The 22,472-nt window shown below is 42.5% G+C and overlaps 1 protein-coding gene across 2 annotated transcripts in view; it reads left to right on the forward strand.

Annotated features, from left to right (window-relative positions):
• Positions 1-21,371, forward strand: part of LRMDA (leucine rich melanocyte differentiation associated) — a 721,100-nt gene extending 699,729 nt beyond the window's left edge. For both annotated transcript variants that reach the window (XM_029932012.1, XM_029932013.1), the window contains exon 6: positions 21,192-21,371. In XM_029932012.1, coding sequence (XP_029787872.1) covers positions 21,192-21,271 — 80 coding nt within the window. In that variant the 3' untranslated portion in view covers positions 21,272-21,371. The remainder of the gene's footprint in view (positions 1-21,191) is intronic.
• Positions 21,372-22,472: the final 1,101 nt, after the last annotated feature.

A 22,472-nucleotide genomic window follows, 5' to 3' on the forward strand; every position in this document is an offset into this window, starting at 1 on the left:
GTCTCTCTCTGAATCTGGTCATATCTCCTTCTGTGACCACAGCCTTTAAAGCTTCTTCTCTTTTTAAGTACTCATTGGATTAGGCTGAATGTTTCCGACCTAAGGTCCACACCCATTATCATGTCTACAAATTCCCTTTTGTCCTGTAAAGTAATATAGTACAGATTTCAGAGGTCAGACTGTGGATGGACATCTTGGGGACCATTACTCTGCCAACTACGTCTTCCCTCACTCTGATTTCTCTTCTCTCACGGTAAAAGCGTTAACTTCCATTAACTTCAGTATATTTGCATGTTTTCTCTACCCTACAACCACGCAAAATAATTTGAGAAGTATAATGGCAATGACACTAAAAACAATAAGCCTACTAAGTAAAGCTCAAGATTTCTTTGCATTTTATTTATTTATTTACTCAGAATATGTCTCACTCCAAAATGTAGTTGAAGTACTGTGTTCCAAGATTCCCTTTTCTTTCTTGTGTCATTCTATTCAGTTTTAGGGTTTGCTTTTTTCATCCTTTTTATTTCATTTTTTGAATATGTGGAACATGTGAACACAAAAAGAGATACATTCAGAGAAGTCTCAGCTCCGTCTCAATGCCCTCTGTCCTGTTTTCACTCACTGACTACACAGAGTCATTCTTCCTGGTCTAGGATTTATCCTTTCCCTGTTTCTTTTTGTAAAGCACAGATGAAGATGTTGTGTTTATTTTTTTAATCCTCTTTTGACTTCTTACTTACCCCAAAATAACTGAGTTTATGTACATCTTGGTTCCTTTCATTTTTTATTTATCAGTATATCTATATCTACAACAATTATCTATATAAATATGTCTACATATCTGTATCTGTCTATCGGTGTGCCTATGTCTTTGTCTATACTGTGTGTATGGCTATTCCTCTGTATGCCGGTGGAACTATATACCTATATTTACACCTGTGTCATCTCCATATATCCATATTATCTATACCTATATTTACATCTCTCCAGGACAATATCGTGAGAATCACTGTACATCAGGTGATCATGCAAGTCTTGAAAGGAGTAATACATTTTTAAATACACCTTCTGTATTGTTTAACTTATTAACAACAAGTATTATATCTGTGACTTAAATAATAAGAGATATACATATAGAGAAAATGTCTTTTTTTATGCTTTATGCTCACCCCCTCACTCCCCAAGGCAGAGCTAATCTCTTTTCTATGTTTGCATAACATTTCGTACCTAATATTACTATAGCAACTTTTATGGCAGTGACTTTTACTTGACAGGTCATCTCCCTTTCTGGCCTGTCAGTTCCATGAATATAACAAAAGACTCTCCCTTTCTTTCCTTTTCTTCTTCTCCTTCTTTTTGAGAGAGAGAAAGAGTGTGTGTGCACACATGAGGGAGGGGCAGAGAGAGAGGCAGAGAAAGAATCCCAAGCAGGCTCCTCACTGTCAGGGTGGAGCCTGATGTGGGGCTCGATTCCATGAACCATGAGATCAGGACCTGAGCAGAAATTAAGAGTCAGTCGCTTGACTGACTGAGCAATCCAGGTGCCCCTCCTTTTCTTCTTTATTTTGGGTGTCAGGGATTGTTCCTGGCAAATACTGTTTTCCCAACTTATTTCTTTTCCCTGAAATTCCATTTAAGATCCATTCAGTTGGTTATTTTTTAAACATGTCTTTTTAAAAATAAAATGTTTTCCTGAAGTGATGAAACTCTATTTCATTGTCAACTGTTAAAATCCTAATGTGAATTAGTGATCAGAAAATTAGTTGATTCTTAGAAAAGGTGTCAAGGGACATGTCTCTGAAAGAGGACAGTTATATTTTAACTCTGGAGTTGAAACCCCAAGAAAGGCAAGAGGGAGTATGAGGGTCATAGATATTCTGGGAGGGATGGAGACAAACCAAGGAAAAGAAGAGAAGGACATGGAAAATGATCTCTATTGTTGTGTCAACTATATAAGCTATGAACAGCACAGAAAATATGTGTCAGTGATAATAGGGATTAATTTCATTGGAACAGAAGTTAGAAGCATTTTCTCCAGACACTAAGAAACTGAGGTCTGGAACAATTGAACAAGTTGCACAGGACAGATACTTACAGACCCGGAGCTAGAACCTGATCTTTGGACTCCTCCCCATTTGCCAGAGGTGATATGACCTTTCTTGTCCTTCTAAAAAGGGCGCTTCTGAAATCAGGCAGGAACTCCTACTGCCCTGAGGATGGAAGACAGCCTGAGTCTTCTCTCCTTCTAGAGCTCTTTGAAGTTGGGCTACTAACCTCAGGACTGAAACACACATCCTTGTCTTCCTTGACCTCCTTCAGTGAAGTCAGCTGTATTCATGGGCGGGGGTGGGGGGTGGGGGTGCGGGTATCGTTAAGCCTCAGAGCATTGTTTAAATTTAAAATCAATAAGTAAAAGTGAGCCAGTAAGAGACACAGACTGATTAAGTGCCGTCTGTATGAAGAGGTTTATCCTTTGCCACATTTCTGTTGAAATCCTAAGAAATGTGAAGAGGATGGAGCAAAGTGGTAACAGATTAAAAATTACGTCAGATACCAAAATGCAGTAAGGCCGCTGCTTCTTTGGCAGGTATATGAGAATTGGCAACTTTGAGTTCTGATCTGGCAAAATGATGTCAACATATTCACACCCATGCACACACCATGTGCACATATAACACAATCATACTCAAGATGCACACAAAAGCAATACACATACAACATAAATAACACAGTGTTTGCAAGACACAGCACACATACCACAGTGCACACACAAGCACCCACATATCCACATGTAACACATACAAAACACACAACACACATTTATGCAGGTACCTACCAACACACATGAATTTGTTCTTGACTGGTACAATGAAGATATAACTCTTCCATCTGCCAACTTACCCTACGTTTTTATTTTGATGAAGAAAACAACATAAGAGAGGAGAAAATCTCTTCATCAGAAAATCTAGCAAAAAAAAAAAAATTCCCAAGACATTGTCATGTATTACTGGTTATTTTTGGTGGTTAAGGGAATTATTTGAAAACAAAGAAGCCTTTCACAAAGCCTCTAAAATACAAAAGGTTTAATAACATTTACATCTGTGTATCAGCCATGTCTGTAATGCAAGTCATGAATAACACATAAACCAGAGCACGGAAAGAACAGAAGTGCTCACACATCATTTAAAATCCAACCCACCCCATCGTCAGTGGAATCAAATACACAGCAGGAGCAGTTCCAGTTGATACACACACAATGTAGTCATTGAAAATGAAAACATATTAATTATGTTCCTTAAGGTTAGGGAAATAGCAGGAATCACTAACCTGTTCAACTTCTCTGTTGAAATTCTGTACCAAAAAGTACATCACAATTTGCTTTTTTATTTCTCTTAAGAAATTACAGAGCGAGTGCATGTATGCATTTGTCTTGTTTTACTGTTCATGTACATCTGCACTTGGGGCTCAGTTCTGCCTCCTTGCTGTGCTGAAAATGGGGAAAGTTGGCTTAAGCAGATAGATCGTTGTTACAAGTGAGTAACTTGCAAAAAAGGAATTCATTGTTGAGCAAGGATATTTTGAGGTGACATTACTTGCACTGCTCCGCTCCTTGGTGGCATATGTGGAAATCCACACCACCAGGAGACTAGCTGTATGTTACTGAAATCTAGAGCTCAAGTAGCAACATGTTTGATCTAGAAACACAGGGAAATACTTTCTTACTCTGATTCAGATAACTCTCTGAAACCCAACTTTGGAATTAGGCTTTCTGGATCAGTTTATTTGGCTCCTATGAATTTCCAGGGATCTCCTAGGCTCTCCGTATATGCTATGAGATCCTCCAACCATGTTGTAGGGAAGCCTCTGGCTCCACGATGGAGAAGGGATGGTGTAGGGAGGTGATTCTTATTTGGGCATTCACAATTGACATCTGTTCATGTTGATTCTTTTTAAATATTTTTTTAAATAAATTTTTTTAATGTTTTATTTATTTTTGATACAGAGAGAGACAGAGCATGAGAGGGGGAGGGGCAGAGAGAGAAGGAGACACAGAATCTGAAGCAGGCTCCAGGCTCCGAGCCAGCTGTCAGCACAGAGCCCGACGCGGGGCTCGAACCCACGAACGTGAGATCTGACCTGAGCCGAAGCCGGAGGCTTAACCAACTGAGCCACCCAGGCGCCCCTGTTCATGTTGATTCTTAAGTGTTGCATTTTACTTCCAGGAATTAGGAGATATTCAAATAATGTCAATGTTTGTTTTTCTTTAATTTTTAAATGTTTATTCATTTTTGAGAGAGAGAGAAACAGAGAGTGAGTGGGGAAGGGGCTGAGAGAGAGGGATACACAGAATCTGAGGCAGGCTCCAGACTCAAAACTGTCAGCATAGAGCCCGACGTGGGGCTTGAACATACAAACCATGAGATCATGACCTGAACCAAAGTCAGACGCTTAACTGACTGAGTCACCAGGTGCCCCAAATAATGTCAATATTTGATCAGCACTTTTTGTTTCCTGGCTTTTGCTTTGATGTGTTTGTTTGTTTGTTTGTTGTTTGTTTAACCTTCCCGCTTCTGGGCATTGTTTCCCCTTCTATCTTTTGTTAGTGCCGGACCATTGCATGTGGGTCCTGAACAGTTCAAAATGAATTCTGTAAATGTCAAGAAACTCCCTCCTCCTCTTCTTCTACCATGGATCTCATTTCAGTGTGAAATTTCAAGCTCTTCACAATCCTCGCTGCACCGAAAGGTTAATAGTCGTCTCTTTTTTATGTACTGTATATGTTCGATTTCTAAGGACAGTGTCTCAGAGCAAGTTGAGTGTAATTGCTAAATAATATAGCCATTCTCATTTTAAATGAGTGATACTTCCATTGTTCTGGATGCTTCAACATGCATGTGTGTACGTGTGAGTGTGCATGTGTGCATGCGTACATGAACAGGCAGGCATGGGTGAGACCTCCACTCGGGGGAAGCCACAACCATCCCACAGGAGTCTACACGTTCACGCATTTGGGTTGTAAATGTTGTGCCGCATCCCAGGCCTCTTAGGCTCTGCAGATTATGTATAATAGATGACCTGCATTTACAGAGATGTGTGCTATACAGATGTAAATGTTATTATAGCTTTTATATTTTATGTTCTTGTTGAAAGATCATTTTGTCTTTGAATAATATGGCTGTTCAATTTTTTTTTGGAGGGGAGGGGGGTTATCTTTAAAAGAGAATATGAAATGGATATTGCACATCATATATTTCTTAAAAGTAATTTGGAATTTTAGGGTCTGGGATTGGGGCTGACTGATACACTGCCACAATGAGATATAACCCCTGGAAAATAACAGCACCAGCACATGCCTGCATCTGTCCAACCTCATAATTCACTTTCACATTGGATTATGGATGTCTGCGTTCAGTGAGTCTATCTTCCCTTTAGGTATTATTTCAGCCCTTTGAGATAATAAGGAAAGTTTAATTGCGTTGTTAATTGATTTTTTGCACAACATTATTACCTTGATTGATTGCAGAGTTGATGAAAATGTTAGACACAGGCAGTGTGGAGTATCAGCCCAGCAAGGAGTGGGAGCCTTGTGGAGAATAGATAACCTTGATGTTAAGAGCTATATCCTTCAGATATGTCTTCCCTTGACATATTGATGGCCCTTGAAAAGGGAAAAGCTGATTGTATGCAGAATGCAATCATTAAACCCACTTCAGCTCGCTGTTGATTAATTTGTTTTTTCCTGAAGGATCTAGTTATAGGGAAGGCCTCACTTGTACCAACAGCAGCCATTTTCTAGGCTCCGGCTTGTGCTTAACCCTCTAGGTGAAGAGAAATACCGAGGCTGGTGTGGCTGAGACAGGAAGATTGTCTCGGAGTGTTCCGAGGGTGTGCTTGCTGCTCACAGACATCCTCACACTCCGCAACTCCCTTTTTCCTCCATCATAGTGTTTATTTCCCCCCCAATGCCAGTTCTTTCAAAATTCCAAGGCCAGGGATCCTTTTACTGAGATATGGAGTAAGATGAAGTGGAATCTTCTGGATGCCCAGGACGGTTTGCTAATCAGGCTTCCAGTCATTTCTGGAGAAGACCTGGCACTCAAATGTTTTATGTTCCTCCTGAGTATAACAGGTAAAACTGGGCATCAACGTGTTCCCATAATTGGAGAATTTGGTTCTTATTGGGGTGTGTGTGTGTGTGTGTGTGTGTGTGTGTGTGTGTGTAGGGAGAGATTTGTATGTAGCAGGATAAAAAGGGATTTGTAAAATCAGTTTATTGTATTTCCAATTACTCTTTTCCCTGGCCCTCTCTTTTTCCAAGATGTGTTTATTGAGTGTTGTTATGATTACTACAGTCCAGAACCATCCTCATGATACCAAACATCAGGTTGATTGATCAGCTGTTCAATTGATCCATTGGACTGCTTCCCTGTTTCCCTCTACCAAACTCACACCATCTCATCCCTAGCTCCCCAACCCTGAAGAGGGCGAGCCTTATGGGAAAAGGGGCTGGCTTTGCCAGCTACAGAAGAATGGATGCTCATATCAGGGCAGTGATTCTAGAGAGGATCCATTTCTGGGGAAAATGGGTGGCTTTCCTCTTCCCCTCTCTCTACCCCATCTACTACCCTTATTACTGTGGAACATTCTGACTTCTTTTACCATCTTCTTCTTTTTGTGGATGTCCTCAATATTCACTTACACCAAATTTTAATTGTATAGCATTGTTGGAGGCCTACCAGGAATTATGTCATCTTTCTGGAGTCCCAACTCCCCTCCCCTCCTCACCCCAGCCCCACCCCCGTCGATAGGTGGACTTTGGAGCAGAAGAGAAACAGCTCACGAATCTCCCAGAGCCACAGAGCACCCTGTAGAGGGAATTCACACAATGGTCCAAAGCACAGTTTCTCCTCAGTCGGCCCCCCCGCCCCCTCCTTTCGGAGTCTTTCTTCTGCTGAACTAACGACTGGCACTCGGGGAGTCTAATATCCACAGAGTCTTGGCCCTCAATTACTGTAATGGCTTATAATGAGATTTTGGCCAAGTAGCAGGTAGCAGGTTATTACTTCCTGCTCAGCGTGGGCAATGTCTACGCTGTTAATTTGTGTTGCCGAATGTGGCTCAGAGCTGGGCATCAAACTGTCAGAGCCAGATGTATTCTATTAGGTGTGAGGCTCACATTGGCCCATGGGCAATTTTTTTTCAATATGGAGGCATGTTAACTCACCACAGGGTGAATCCTGACGAATTCAAGCCAACCAAATAAAAGGGGTAATATCCCAAGCCATCGAAGTCTATGTTTCAGTGACAGATAACACCTGGTACCACCCACTGTCAGCAATGTCTCTCCAACACAGGCCATTCCACTGAGAGGTAAAAAGTACAACCCTCTTAATACTGTTGGAGCGATTCTAGTGCCTTCATTAAGTTTTAATGAGCCTGACCCTAATGAAGGCCCTTATAATATGCTCTTCTCCTATTTACTTTCTTTTTATTTTGGGCAAAAAAAAAAAAAATTTTACAGGAGGTTTATATTGTTCTTATAAACTGCTTTCTACTATTAATTCTTACTTAACCTATGGTTTATTTCATTAACATTAGCAATATATGGGCTTTTAATTTTTCCAGTGTGGGTTAGAGGATGGGGAGGTAAAGATTAGGATATAATGAAAATATTTTGGCATTTGGCATTGAGATTTACTAGTGCCCAAGAATTCTGCTGTGCTTTCTGCTGCAACATACTTTTTGTTATTTTTTTTTTTATAACGTAAACTTCTTTCAGTTAGCTCATATATCAGCAGATTCCTTTTGTTTTCCTTTTGGAGAAAGCAATTTAGAGTGTCCTGGAATTAGGAAGGATTATAGTAATATCAGTACAGGAAAAGTTTGTTTAGATTCTAATGAAGGGCAGATGGAGGCCGGACTAATGGGCCCAAGAAGGAAGGTCTTTTCCCCAGTCCTTGCAGAGTTTGAATTATGACAAACCCAGTTGTTACTGGGTCTGCTTAATTTTATTTGAGAGGTTCTTTTTTTGCAGCTTGAAGAATAAAAAAAAAAAAAGGCAACTTGTCTTTATTTTCAATGACTCTCTTGAGAAATTTTAGCCTGAAGAACTAGACAGAACTGTGGATGTTTTCCCCCCTTTTGATGTAAGCTTTCTAATAGAAGCAGATCTGAGACCCAAAAGCAAATTTGTGCTTGAGAGCAAAGCCAAAATTTCCATTCAAACTCCGCAGGAGGACCCCCACTGCTCCGATTTGTTCATTTAAGATTCTGTCCTTTTAGAGGAAAGCTAAAGACTCTCTGGAAAATTTTTTCTGGAAGCTTTTTTTTCCTTATACTTCATAAATTATGGTTTGCAGGTTCAGTCCCACTCCGCTTACCCAAAAAAAGTCTTTTTCCTCCTTTCTTCTGTTAATACAGTCTGCATATCACTTAAATTTAAACATTTATGTTTTTTGCTTAATATTAAAAATCTGGAACAACTTTTATTATGATTATTATATTACCATTATTAATTTTAGGTACGATTTGTTTCCAGACTATTGTTTGGAGAGAGTAAAATCTCCATTTACTAAAACTCATACACTAGGATCCTCTGTCAACCAGATTTTCTGTCTCTGAATTTGAATACTCTTAACTTTATACGAATAAAAACTAATGTCAAGAATTTATTTTTTATAAAAGGGAAAAAGGGAGCCTCTTGGGCTGTCCTAGATCAGTGTTTCTTAAAGTGGGGTCCCCAGTCAGCAGTATCAATGTCACTGGGAGCTTGCAAAAATGCAAATTCTTGGCCCCAACTCAGGCCCACTAATCAGAACTCTGGGGATGGGGCTCAGCAATCTGTTTTATCAAGCCTTCCAGGTGATTCTGGTACAAGGGCGAGTTGTATCCTAGGATTCTTTCATTTATTCCACAATAAAAAATAATCTATTGAGTACCTACATGCCCTAGGTAGGCCTCATGAAGCAAGGATGAAAAGTTGTCATCTCTGCCCTTCTGCAGCTCATATATAAAGGAGATCCTAAGACCTAGAGAAATGTTCAGAGAGCAGTCTCCCCGCCCCAGCTGAGCCTCTAAATTGTATCATCCTCACGATAGATACTCAAAGAAATCCTCATTTGTGGTCACTATGCTATCCCTGGTAAGACAATGAAGTTGGCTTTGGTTTTCCATAGTGTTTATGTGTGAGAAAAAACTCAGAAAGGTTTCTAGTTAACCACGAGTTAATGAGATAATTTAATTAATTAACTGGAACCCAACGTTCCCCTAGTGGCTAGTCAATCACATGACTGTTATAGTAGGAAAGAAAGTGTAAGGGAAGAAATGTGTGAGAGCCATTGTATCCTTGCTCCACTGTCCACGTGAGAGGTCTCTCCCCTGAAATGAAGAGCCACCCCTGCAGTCATCTCTCATTTCCCCGAGTCTAGTGACACCGATTTTTGTGTCCCTTCTCTGATTGAATCTACTTATGGATTTTAGTTCTAGAACTTTTTTTAATGTTTATTTTTGAGAGAGAGAGAGAGAGCACAAGCAGGGGAGGGGCAGAGAGAGAGAGAGGGAGACACAGGATTGGAAGGCAGCTACGCTCACCACTATACCACCAACGCACGCGGGAGACACAGGATTGGAAGCTGGCTCTGAGCTGTCAATACAGAGCCTGATGTGGGGCTTGAACTCACAGACCACAAGATCACGACCTGAGCCAAAGTCAGATACTCAACTGACTGAGCCACCCAAGTGCCCCGCCATGGATTTTAATTCTAAAAAGTTCTCATTTAAAATACCATTCCCTAGAATGTCATAGCTTTATTGCTGTTTAAAAAATAATGATGTGCTTAAAATCCCTAGAAACTCATGAGTATCTCATTTTTCCTAGAGGGAGGTGGTCATTTGTTGTAAGGGGATGAAAATCGTCACTGACCTGTGTGCCAGAGACTAATGATGGGGACCAAGTGGTGATCAGGGAGAAGCTGGAATCATTATTTATTTTTATTTGAGTTGCTTCTGCCTCTCTTTTCTGATTAGTCTGGGCCAGATACTCTACGAGGGAAGACAATGGCTGGGTGGGTTTTGATCACAGAGGTGCCTTAAAAGGCGGTAGCTATGATTTGTGTGGATGGAATCACACACCTCTTGTGTATTTTATTGGCCCAATTTTATTTTATCTTATTTTTTAGTTCTTTACTTTTTTTACTCTCACAATGATTGGTAACTCCATGCCATTGGGTGGCATATTTCCTTTTGGATTCCTTCCGTAAAAATGATCTTTTTTAGGAATTTATCTTTGTTTATTAGTTTGTGTATGTGTTACATTTATGCAGGTATTATGTAAACATCCCCAACTTCTGAGCCTGGAAGGTTAATTAGAGCAATTGACAGTAAAGACAATCGGTCTTTTAAATCGAGACCAGAGGAATCCAAAAGGGGGGTGCTTGGTAGCCCCACTCCCAGAAAGCCTTCAGCATAGATTGAGCGAACATGACATATTGATCATTACAGAACCTATAATTGGTGACCAAAAGCACAGTGTGGCTTTAATGGCCCTCCCTGAATAGTTGCCATTTTTTTTCCCCAAGAAAGCATCTGTTTTTCCTAAATTCATGCTGCCCTCTAGTGGCAATGCTCTTGACTTCAGATGGGAGATGGAAAAGATGAATATGGACATAATGGTAGAAATGGGGGAGGTGGTGAAGGAGTGAACTGCTTTTTCTTTTCTCTTTCCTGTGTGAAGGATTTCTGAGTTCCTCCAGAAAAAGAAAAAAAAAGAAAGAAAAATGAAGCCATACTTCATTTCAAGCCACACTTGACCACTGTCCACCTTGATTGACAGCTTGGTTTATGGGACATCCGTCAGTGAGCCACATGGAAGGGAACTTCAGGAATGTTAGCTGATTTGCATTCCATCTTGGCATGCGCTTTGGAATCCAGCCCATCCCAAATCCATTAAACCCCACTTAGAATACAGAGATGAGGCGTAGGGAAACGTGCTTATACCAAACTGGCCTTGAAGATTCAATTCCTCTCAGCAGAAAAGTAGATAAAAGTCAGCCTAAGTCAGGTTGATCCTTAGAGTGCCCCTATCTTAAAGGCAGTGTCCTGTGATTCAGAAGCATCTGGACTAGACGGATAGAGTTGTGTGGATGGCTTCTCTGGTACTGTAACCTCGGGGAAACCACTTTCAACCTCATTTTCCTCCATTATAAAGTGCAACACTTGACCTAAAATGATGTTTAAATTTTGTCCCAGTGAGAATTCTTCAATAGAGTTGATGAAATAATTTTAAAGAGAAGTTTCCCGTCCTATGTTTATGCTTACTAGGAAGCAAAATAATAAATATTCTTTTAAAAAGGTATAAATAAATCACCATTTCGGAAGTCAGAGTAAAAACTGTTACGAACCTCATTTTAACTGGCACAAAAAATGTAACCCAAGAAGAAAACCCAAAATTTAGAGTGCTGAGAAGATTTAGCAGTGCTTTTCGTTGTTTTGTTTGTTAGTTGTGTTAGTTTGGTTTTGGTTTTGTTTTTATTTTGTTTTTTAGTAGGGGGATGTTGTTGCAACAAGAAATCTTTACTCTGGCATTGATCTCTGATGTGTGTTTGTTCCTATTTGACTGAAATACAGCATATGTAGAGATAAGAGCCAGTAATATTAATGATGTTTTTAAAAGGGCAGGTGAGGGGCACATGGGGGGCTCAGTCAATAAAGTATCCAATTGTTGATTTTGGCTCAGGTCATGATCTCATGGCTCGTGGGTTCGAGCCCTGCTTCTGGCTCCTGGCTGACTGCACAGAGCCTCCTGGGATTCTCTTTCTCCCTCTCTGTCCCTCTCTCTCTGTCCCTCCTGCTTAGGGTTCTTTCTCTGTCTCTCTCTGCCTTTCCTGCAAGCACGCTCAATCTCTCTCTTAAGATAATAAACTTAAAAAAAAAAAACTATAAAAAGAAAAGGAAAAAGAGCAAGTGAGCCCATCCTCAGACCTAGGATTCTTTCCCGTCAGTCTCTGTCTGCCCGAGCTACCCTTAATACAACAGAATATCAAAAGCATGGACATCTGAGGAAAAACATGTTGACTCTTTCCTTTCCAGGATTCACGTAATGGAAACATCTGCTGCCAGAAAACTTTTAATTCTGTCAGCCTAATATTTCCTCTGTGTGGAAAGGACTTTGAATGGGTGGGTCAGGTCTTGGCAGGGCCACAAAATCTGCAGCCTGAGGGCAGGGACAGGGGGCTCAAGGTGGGACAGTGGACTTGGTTCCTAAGGATCCTCTCAAAGATGCAATAACTTCTCAGACCTGGACCAGCTTTCCCATTTCCCACTGGCAGATTGTGTGAGGGGAAACCTGGCCCTGCCCTTTCCGCCTCCCTTCTCGCCTCCTTTTCTTCTAAAATGACAAGCCTCAGCTCAGCTGCCCTGGGAGCCCAGAGCGCATTTTCCGCAGGCTCCGGCTGGTCACCCGTCAACCTGTCACTCACATGACCATTTGTGCAGCCTCCCCCAGGCTGGAAGGCTGGCTTCTCAGCCTCACTTTCCTACCACCTTGAAGTGCAGGTTTTGCCAAGATCCTTTTCTGTGCTGACCGGTTTTTTTCCCCCTGTTTTTCTTCCTCACGAACACGTGGGTGAGGCCTGACAAGACCGAGCATTTGTCTAAGCGGGACATATAATCTGTTCTCTCTCAGTGCGAAGTTTAACCTCCCTGAGGGGACTGAGCCCTGGGGCCAAATGCCCTCTTCTCAAAAGGATAGGTTGGCCGGCATTTGGGGGTCAGCTTTGTTTCAGGATGTGGATTTAGCCAAACCCTTGGATCGTGTGGTTTTTTTTATTAAAAAATTTTTTAATGTTTTATTTATTTTTGATAGAGAGAGAGACAGAGCATGAGAGGGGGAGGGGCAGAGAGAGAAGGAGACACAGAACTAGAAGCAGGCTCCAGGCTCTGAGCTAGCTGTCAGCACAGAGCCTGACGCGGGGCTTGAACCCACGAATGTGAGATCTGACCTGAGCCGAAGTCGGAGGCTTAACCGACTGAGCCCCCCAGGTGCCCCTCGTGTGGGTTTTTTTTTGACAGGTGCTTGGTAGAAAGCAGCACGTCATAACCCCACAGTTTGGATCCTGCCATGTGTGCAGGGTATCGATCTTTCACCTGCATACTCTTTGTGCTAAGAAATGAATAAAAACTATCATTTACTTTAAATTATAACAAACATTGCTAGTAGAAATAGTCAATCCAAAATAAAACGGACAGCCCCTAAACCTGTACATGATGCAATTTGTTATGGGCAAAAAATAAATAAACAAATTGACCAACCATTTATATCTTGTCTGTATATTGATAACTTGCATACATTCATGGGGAGAAATTAACCTTGGTGGAAATTATGAAAACAAAATAAAATTGAAAGAAACCAAAGCTGCACAAAGTAAACTGTGTTGACTAAAACTTTTAACAGAAGGCACAAAACTTCCTGCCACAATTCAGGTCTGTGAAATTTTACTCAAGGTAATGTGAGTTTGTAAAAATTAGTGACTCCGATTTAGAAGACATAACTGGTAAACTGTGATAGCGAGCAAAAGCTGAGGAATTTAGCCTTGATGTAAAAATTACATGGAAAAGAATTGACACCGTGGAAAATAAACTCAACAAAGTAGAAGTGAAATGTTAAAAATTGGATATGGTTTAGCTTTGCATTCAAAAATTAAAGAATGGAATTGGCTAACTAGCATTTGCTTTGAATAATTAATGCTTTCTCAAAGAAAAGTTACCAGGCTAGTCTACGTGTTTATGTTTATAAGCATGAGGCATCCTTAGGGTCAAAATGGCAGAATTCAAATGTCTTTCATTGCAGTGTAGCAGGGGCAGCCTGGTGGGGCGCGCTGCTCAGAAGGAGGGGTTGTTTTGTGTAATAAAAAAGAAGAGATCAAGAGTGCTCTCTGGAGAGACTAGGAGACATCCTTTGCAGGGCATTGTTTGAGGTGGTCCCTGAAGCGGCCCACAAGAGCACGGAGCCCCGGCCCGTGGTGGAGACAGCCGCAGCTCTTCCGGGTGATTTTGGCATCCGCAGGCACTGCACACGCACGGCACCCCATTCCAACCCAGGAAGCCGACTAAAAGCTGAGACACTTGCCTGAAATCACACTCAGCTAGTTTGGGAAGGAAGTCTCTCACTTTCTTCTTCGCCTTCTCTCCCCTCTCCTGGGTCAAGACTGTTCCCTGCTGTTCCCTGCCTGAGGCTTCTCAGATGGGCCTGTGGACGGAGGAAACACGCTAGGCATGGAGGACGGACTTTGTCCTTCCACAGAGCCAGCCCCCAAGCAACCCCTTCCCTTAAGACCTTTGAAAGTCTCTCTTCTTTTCATTTTGCCTTAGTATTTAAGCAGTTGACACTGAAGGAGGATGTTGTGCCAGGAGCCCATAATTCTGCAGGCTCTGCTAAATCCGGTGTGATGGCCCCAGCCGAGCTGAGGGCACAGCACACAGGCTGACCTCGGGGTATTGCGCCAGCCACTTCTCAAGATCATAAAACATGGGCGTTTATTCCTTCCCAGCTCCCGGTTTACTTGCGGCCCACCCGCAGCAAAGACTGAGGCATGTGCTTTCTGGGGAATGTCCTTCTCTGTGTATGATGTTCACGGCTCTTACGGCCGGATGATAAGATTCACTTCACTTCTCTCTTTCCAGCCGGGTATTATGATTGCTTTGTTTCTGTGGGAGGAAAGTGTTCAGCATAAAAACAACCTTAGTGTTTAGGAATTGAGACCATGGCCTTCTGTTATTTTGCCCCCTTCTTAGTAAAGCAAATATTCAAGCTGTATGTATTTTAATTTTTTTTTTAATGTTTTATTTATTTTTGATACAGAGAGAGACAGAGTATGAGAGGGGGAGGGTCAGAGAGAGAGGGAGACACAGAACCAGAAGCAGGCTCCAGGCTCTGAGCTAGCTGTCAGCACAGAGCCTGACGCGGGGCTAGAACCCACGACTATGAGATCTGACCTGAGCTGAAGCCGGAGGCTTAACCGACTGAGCCACCCAGGCGCCCCTAAGCTGTATGTATTTTAAAAGCCAGACATGTAGTCTTAGCAGAGGTTAAGGTATGAAGGTTCAGCCATTGAAATTCCTAATTTGGTGGATTCTGTTCAAATTGTAGATGGATAATAATGTCAGTGGTATTAATTTATCTGTTCAGCAAATATTTACGGAACATTTCCTCTGTACTGTTTCAACCACTGGGCATTAGCAAATTGGAAAGCAATACACGGAGTATTGTAGAGGTGATGTGCTAAAGGTATGTATAGTGTCACATGGAAGCATCGTTCTAGAACCGTCTGCCATGGGCCAGAAAGACTCTCCAGATGCTCTTTCCCTGTCCGTCACTGGACCCACCTCTTCACAACACTGTCATCACTTTTTTTTTCAGACCTCATGAGGAGTCTAGCTCCTTCCTTTACTCATACAGATTGGAGAACAGGAGTTCCATGGGAAGCCCTCTGCCCCTCACCCATTTTATAGGGCTGTCCAATCGTAAGCTCCTAGTGCTCACGAACTGATCCAAATCAGATTGCAGGAAAATTTCTCCCCACACAGCTGTACTTACATTTGTCATAATAGCATTTAAAATGAAGATTACCAAAACTAATATTAATAATATTAATAATGATAATAGAATTGATACTTTTAACTTTCTCTGTTTTACAAAAATGAATTTATTGATCCAGCCTATCCTCAATCATCAAATAGATTTTTGTGTTTGTATGCTTGTATGCGTCTAGATTATTCTTGTTTCACAGCTAAGATACAAATGGCCAACCATTTGAGAGAAGACCCTCATGCTTCTATTTAGTCTTGAGCTCTGTGGAATCTGAAATTAATGCAAGACCAGGACTCATATGAAAGCTAACTGAATAGGGGTTAGTTCGTGGGAGGTGCTCCCCAGCTCTGAGTGTGAAATACAGGTTGCAGGAAATTTAGGGGAACTTCTTTCCTTGGAGATTTTGAAGTCCAGTAAAACTCCTTTTCTTTATTATGGGAATGTGGGCCCCATGGGTCTCAAGAGCTAACTTAGTCAAAGTCAAATTTTTTATTAACTGACCATTGGATTTGGCTTCTCCACCAGGCACTATTGGATCTGACATCCTTACTGTCACAAGGGAAGCATTTGAAAATACTAAATCACACATTTCAGAACGAGAATGAACTTCCAAGATTCTCTGGCCCCTTGCCTTCATTTTACAAATGGGGAATGCGGCCCAGTCAGGAAAAGGGACGTATATGTGGTGGCATAACCAGCAGGCGAAGAGCTGGATTTAAATATAGGTCTTCTCCCATCTCTCCTTACTTACTAAGTAGCAGAAGTACAACTGGAAGTGCAAGGTTGTCTGGGAGATGAGGGAGTCCTGGGGTCTTTGCTGGACTCTGTATGAGTGTGCAAGGAATTTCTACTCAGGGCTCTTAGGGTCTTCCCCAGCCTAAGTCTTTGGTACTGCCCCAGCCCTCAGCCTTACAATGAGTAAGAGGCTGCTTTGTCACCCCCTTAGGCAGCCCCAAGGTCATAACTTAACCTACGTAATTAGAACATCCATTCCAGAGGGGGAAACATTCAAAAGATAAAGGACCTCTTTAAAACAGATTCTTCCCAATACATTTTTTTCATAATTATAGTTTTAAAAGCTTATGGTGATGGGAGAGCTGGCTACTTAAGAAAAATTAGGACTCTCATTTGGCAGGAGAAGGTTCCCCAGGGGACAGCACACTGTCATTTTTCAGGGCCCCTGAAAAGAAACCCCCACACAGACACATACATGTCAACCTGGTGCACGGCGAGCCTGCTTCACTTATTCTGGCCAAAGCCAGATATTTTAATTAAAAACACTACATACGCCATTAAATGTTGTTCCCCCTGCAGTCCCAAAACGTTATAGTTCGAGGAGATACAAACAAGTGAATGCATTACAGATGTACACGGAAACCACCGCCTACTGAGTCACAGCCAGCGGGTTCCCAGATTCCAGGCTCGGAGCGCCTCCCTGTCAAAATGTTCTTTGCAAGCAAACTGTTCCCTCTGTAATTTTCACAGTTTATGGCAGTTGCCATGACGGGAGAAGAGGGCCACGGGGCGGCGGGGGAGAGCGAAACACGCTGCCACCGCGTTTAATTTGCAAGCAGATGCCATTATTTTACAAATAACCTTCATGATAAATACAGTCCTGCGGCCACGCATGGGATTGCGGTTTGGTTTGGTTTGGTTTTTTTTCTCCTTCCTTGTTAACGTCATTTATTTATTTATATATTTTTGGAATACGAAAGCCCCACGTGAGGGGATAATCACCTCCCAACCATGAGCTTGGGTAGGAGTCTCCGCAGAGGCAACACTTGCTTAATTTAAGCAAGTGTAGGGGGTGTGAGTTCAAACATTTCAGCCGATTCTAACTGCCACTAGCCAGACCACCTTTCTCCCCAGGAGAGCACCGGCAGCTGGATTTCATTTTTGGCTGCCAGGCCGCTGTCCCTTCCCGGAGCAGCCCTCAGACTGAGCGCCTTCCCTTTAAGGATTTTATTCAAGGTGACAGCTCCTCGCACGCACGTTGGCAGCCTGATCACCTCAAGTAGCCGAGATAGCAGGGGGCGGAGTACGCTCCTCCTGCTAAGTCCAAATTTAGATTGACTGAGGTTATCCTTAGGCCCCTTGACCCCGAGTGCTCTGACAGAACAGGGCCGCCCGGAACTTACAGCAGCCAGTTTTGTAATGTCTGGGGAGAAATGTTCCGCGGGAGCGGGCGGAGAAGACCCCAAGTGATAGGGAGTGATGTCAGCTTTCGTTAGAGCCGCAGACAGTGTTAGACTATCCTTGGCATAATATGGCACCGGTATCTCTGTCAGCATCTCTGTTTTCTGTCACCGCACACAATCCTGGGCCTGTCTCTAGCCCTGACAGTGTCTTTTCAGATCAGGTTATTGCCAGCACAGAGACTGGCTCTGCTCCCCACCACACAGCCCTTTGTTTGAAGTCTGCCCTTTTGTCATCCATGCACTTGATGTCTATTTAAACCTGACGGTGAGTGCGGTATCTGTTTTCCCGTCAAGGGATCATTGACAATATTAATACCTCATGTCCTTGCCTCATTTTCCAAGCTCTGACACCTCGCCAGTCTCCCGCATTCATCAAACAGCCCTCTCTCCCCAGGATGTCTATAAACATTCTTGCTTCCGGGCCCAGAGGAACAGGACAGGCCTTAAAAAGGACTTTCATCAGTGCCGACCAGAAAGAAGGCCTGGGGAGTGTGGCTCAGAATGCTACACCTCCCTCCATATTACAGCCCACGTTCCAGGAGTAGCCAGCTTGTTTCCAGGATGGCACTTGCCGCCCAGGTGGTATCTAGGCAAGATCTGGAGTTGATGGCTACCAAAGAGAGAGGGGAAAGTAAAGAAATTCAGTCCCAGAGCACACTGGAAGAAATTTAGTCCCAGCTCGTGGGGTGTGTGTGTGTGTGTGTGTGTGTGTGTGTGTATGCGTGCCCGTGTCTGCCTTTTGTTCTTTTACTCAGGAGAAAGACTGTATTCTTTATGATATCTGACAGCCCTATCCATTTCTTTTTATAAAAATTCATGCTGTTCTGGTGCTGTAGAAAGAAATTAACATCCTTGGCCTCGTCCTTCCAGATTCTTGAGGGTTTGTTTGAGTCAATTATGTTTAAGGAAGCCCTTTGTGGATTTTCAGAAACATCTGAGACACTCCCACCCAGGCCTGTAGGGGATGCTGTTCCTGGAACAGAACCTGACAAGCCAAGCCTGACCCACAGACCTGTTCTCAGTGTTGGTGGCAACCACAGGGCTCTGTAATCACAGTGCAGTAAAGGGAACTGTTTGGTGCCAACAGCCAAGGGAATACTTTTTAGCCCAAGGAAGGTCTCAAGGAGATTTTATCGAGGCTTTATGTTTCTAGGCATCTAATTTCTGAAATGCAGAAATTGGGGATTGGGGCCAAGGAGAAAGCATGGCCAAGCGGTGGGGGGCAGGGGGTGCGGGTTGTGGTGCACAGTAATCTTGTTCACAGAAATGTGAAAAATAGAAGTAATGAGAGCAAGCCCAAGACCAGTCTGAGGCCACGAAACAATGTCATTCTCTCCCCTTTCCCAGCTCTCAAGAGAGTTGGAATTACTGGGACGCCAGTAATTCCCGACTTTGTCCTAAGCCATCCAAACCATGGAACATCTGCCCTATCCTTAGAGGTTTCTAAGAGCCATTTTTAATCCTTATTTAAGAGTAATATTTAAATTTCTATAGTTAAGAAACATCTCTTTTTTAAAATTTTTTATGCCTTTATTTAATTTTGAAAGAGAGGTAGAGAATGAGTGGAGGAGAGGCAGAGAGGGAGACAGAGAATCTGAAGCAGGCTCCAGGCTCTGAGCTGTGATCACAAAGCACAACATGGGCCTCGAACCCACAGACTGTGAGATCATGACCTGAGCTGCAGATGCTCAACCGACTGAGCGACCCAGGTGCCTCTTTAGTAGAGAACCGTCTCTTACACAGTCACAAAAATATTTACTACTTAGAACTGCTATGAAGAACCTGGATCATTTCAAGTGCTAATTTACCCCAGATGAATATTAGATGGTGATTGTTGGTTTCACACTATCAAATGGAGAAAAAAAATAATCATGCTTATAGGTAGCTATTTTTACAGGCAGATTTGTGGCTCATGAATTAATGTTTTATGGACACTCCTTTGCTTTTTTGTGGTTAGGCACACTTCAGAGACTCAAGTGTCCTTTAGTAATAAGGCAACTCTGTGAAGCTGAATTTTAAGTTAGTTTTTCTAAAATTAGAAGGAAAAAAACACAAGACGGCCAAAAGCAAACTATAATTATAAATGTTTTCTTAGAAAAACTGATTTGCCCTTAACAATCACACAAAGCTTCCATAATAACTGTGGCAGGTAATTTCTTATGGATATCTAGGATAAATATTGTTGGTTAGAAGATTTGACCCTATTCTAGGGGTAATTTTCATACTTAAATTCTCCTAAAGTCTCCTTGAATGACACAAAAACTGTAATAGAGCCACAAGATTATTTAAGCTAAAACTAAAGATGAAAATCAAAGGCCTTCCAACCTGAGGATTCATTTCAGGCCTCCTGTAAGAAGCAGCTCTTTAATGTCACAGGTTCTTGTTACTTTCCATGTGGCACTTTGTCAATGCCCTCACTCTTCCTTTTTTTTTATAAGTTTTTTTTACATTTGTTTATTTTTGACAGACAGAGAGAGATAGACCACAAGTTGGGGAGGGACAGAGGGAGAAGGGGACACAGAATCCGAAGCAGGCTCCAGGCTACAAGCTGTCAGCACAGCTGACACAGGGCTCGAACTCACAAACTGTGAGATCATGACCTGAGCCAAAGTCGGACGCTCAACCGACGGAGCCACCCAGGCGCCTCCCCATCACTCTTCCTTGATGACCCAGTAGGCACCTGATGGCTCCTGGGATTTGGATGATTCTCCCTAGAAGTTACTAATACTGATTCAGGGGCACCTGGGCGGCTCAGTTGGTTAAGCGTCTGACTTCAGCTCACCTCATGATCTCATGGTTCGTGGGTTCAAGCCCCGTGTTGGGCTCTGTGCTGACAGCTCAGAGCCGGGGGCCTGTTTCTGAATTCTGTGTCTCCCTCTCTTTCTCTGACCCTCTCTGCTCATGCTGTCTCTCTCTCTCTCAAAAATAAATAAAACATTAAAAATTTTTTTTAAATAATAATAATACTGATTCATGAAAAAGGATTTGAAAAGAATCACATTCTGGGAAGATTGTTTTACATCTTTTGCATGGGCCAGACCTATCCTGGAAGTCTTAATCTTCTATTTTTAGAAACTCTACCAAGGGATCCTAGAGATGGAAAGGGTTATTAGGCTTTATTTTGAGTAGTACTTGGCCAAACTAGAAAAGTCTCTGAAATGTGGAGGAGAATCCGTGCAGGAAAGATGTGTTTCCTAGGTGCCTGTGCTCTGGTGACATTTTACTTGAATATCAACTCTGAGGACAGGAAAGTAGGGTCCTTCCCTCCTGGGGCTTCATCCATTTGCTGCTGTTCACCAAATCTGGGACCATGTTGTGTATCTGCTTTACTGCACCTATGTTTCCTTGCTGTATACTAACTCTGCCACCTCTAAGGATGTGTTTCCATTTTTTTTTTTTTTTTGCAGGTGTCCTGGGGAAGTGTCGCTATGTTTACTATGGGAAAAACTCGGAGGGCAACAGGTTTATCCGAGATGACCAGCTCTGATGGCAAGTTCCGAATGCTTTATTCCGAATGCTTTAGCCCGTGTCATGAGAATATAAGAAAAAGGGAAAGTAAAAATAAAGAAAATAACTAAAATAAAAAACAATGGTCCACATCGCTTCTCTGTGGAAAGGCTGTGACTTCAGCTTTTGGTACCTTCCGCTGACTTTGCCAGGCCTGTCAAGATCATCCTGCCTTAGACTGAGTGGTCACATAGAGATTGACATGATTGCCCTTAAGCAGGTCTCATCCACTAGGGTGACAGACAGCGGCGGCGAAGCACCATGGCTGACAGGAGGAACACCATGATAGATTGCCTGGCCCCTCCACTGCTCACAGGGGAGCAGAGGTCACACCTGGGGCCTCCCTGAGCATGCTCACTGGCCATAGTCAAGCGAGAGAGACTGTGTCTTCAGCTTGCCTATTGAGTAGAGATCCCTCTGATACCATAGTGCTGGGGGTTTATTTTTAGTGAAATAATCACAGTTTGGAAGAAGGCCACCCTCCCTTATTCACCTTGAATTTTAATCCCTTATTTTCTGCACACACCCACATATACACACACAGCACATACCATTCTTTAGTATCTTTCTTACAGATAGTACATTTTGGCTTGCAGTTTTTCAGAGAACTGAAGGTATAAGTTCTCAGCCGGGTCATACATTTATGGCCGGCTTTGTGTTCTTACAACTGGAGTAAATAGCCTTCCTTAAATCCCTAACTACAAAAGCATGGACTCGATCTTGTTTTGAACATTTCTAAATCCACGTCTTGCCCTGAATACTAGGCAATGTCAGGCATCTTTCCCGGCACCAAGTTCTGGTTGCACCAAGGACTCTGATTTACTTATGTATGTATTTGTTTATTTTTAACCACACACATCCGGCTATGCCTGTGGCCATATTTGTAGTTTGGAGCTGGCTTGCTCCTTTGGGTGCTATTTAAAGGTAGTGAGGTGATGAAAACAGAGCGATGGGCAGGAAGTTAATAAAGAAAGTGAGGACTATAGAAAACACCCACCAGACCAAACAGTTTTTAGCAGGAGGCACAAACCCTTCGAGTTTGGCATCCTCTCCAGCACCTCCCAGAACTGAAATCCATAGCTTGTGAGATGGTCTTTGTGTGTCTTTGGCTATATTCCAGCACAGTTACAAGGAAAGTAAGCACAATCATACTAGTAAGGTGGCTATCATTTCATTTAATG

The sequence above is a fragment of the Suricata suricatta genome, chromosome 2 (genome assembly GCF_006229205.1).
Source record: "Suricata suricatta isolate VVHF042 chromosome 2, meerkat_22Aug2017_6uvM2_HiC, whole genome shotgun sequence".
Lineage (NCBI taxonomy): Eukaryota > Metazoa > Chordata > Mammalia > Carnivora > Herpestidae > Suricata > Suricata suricatta.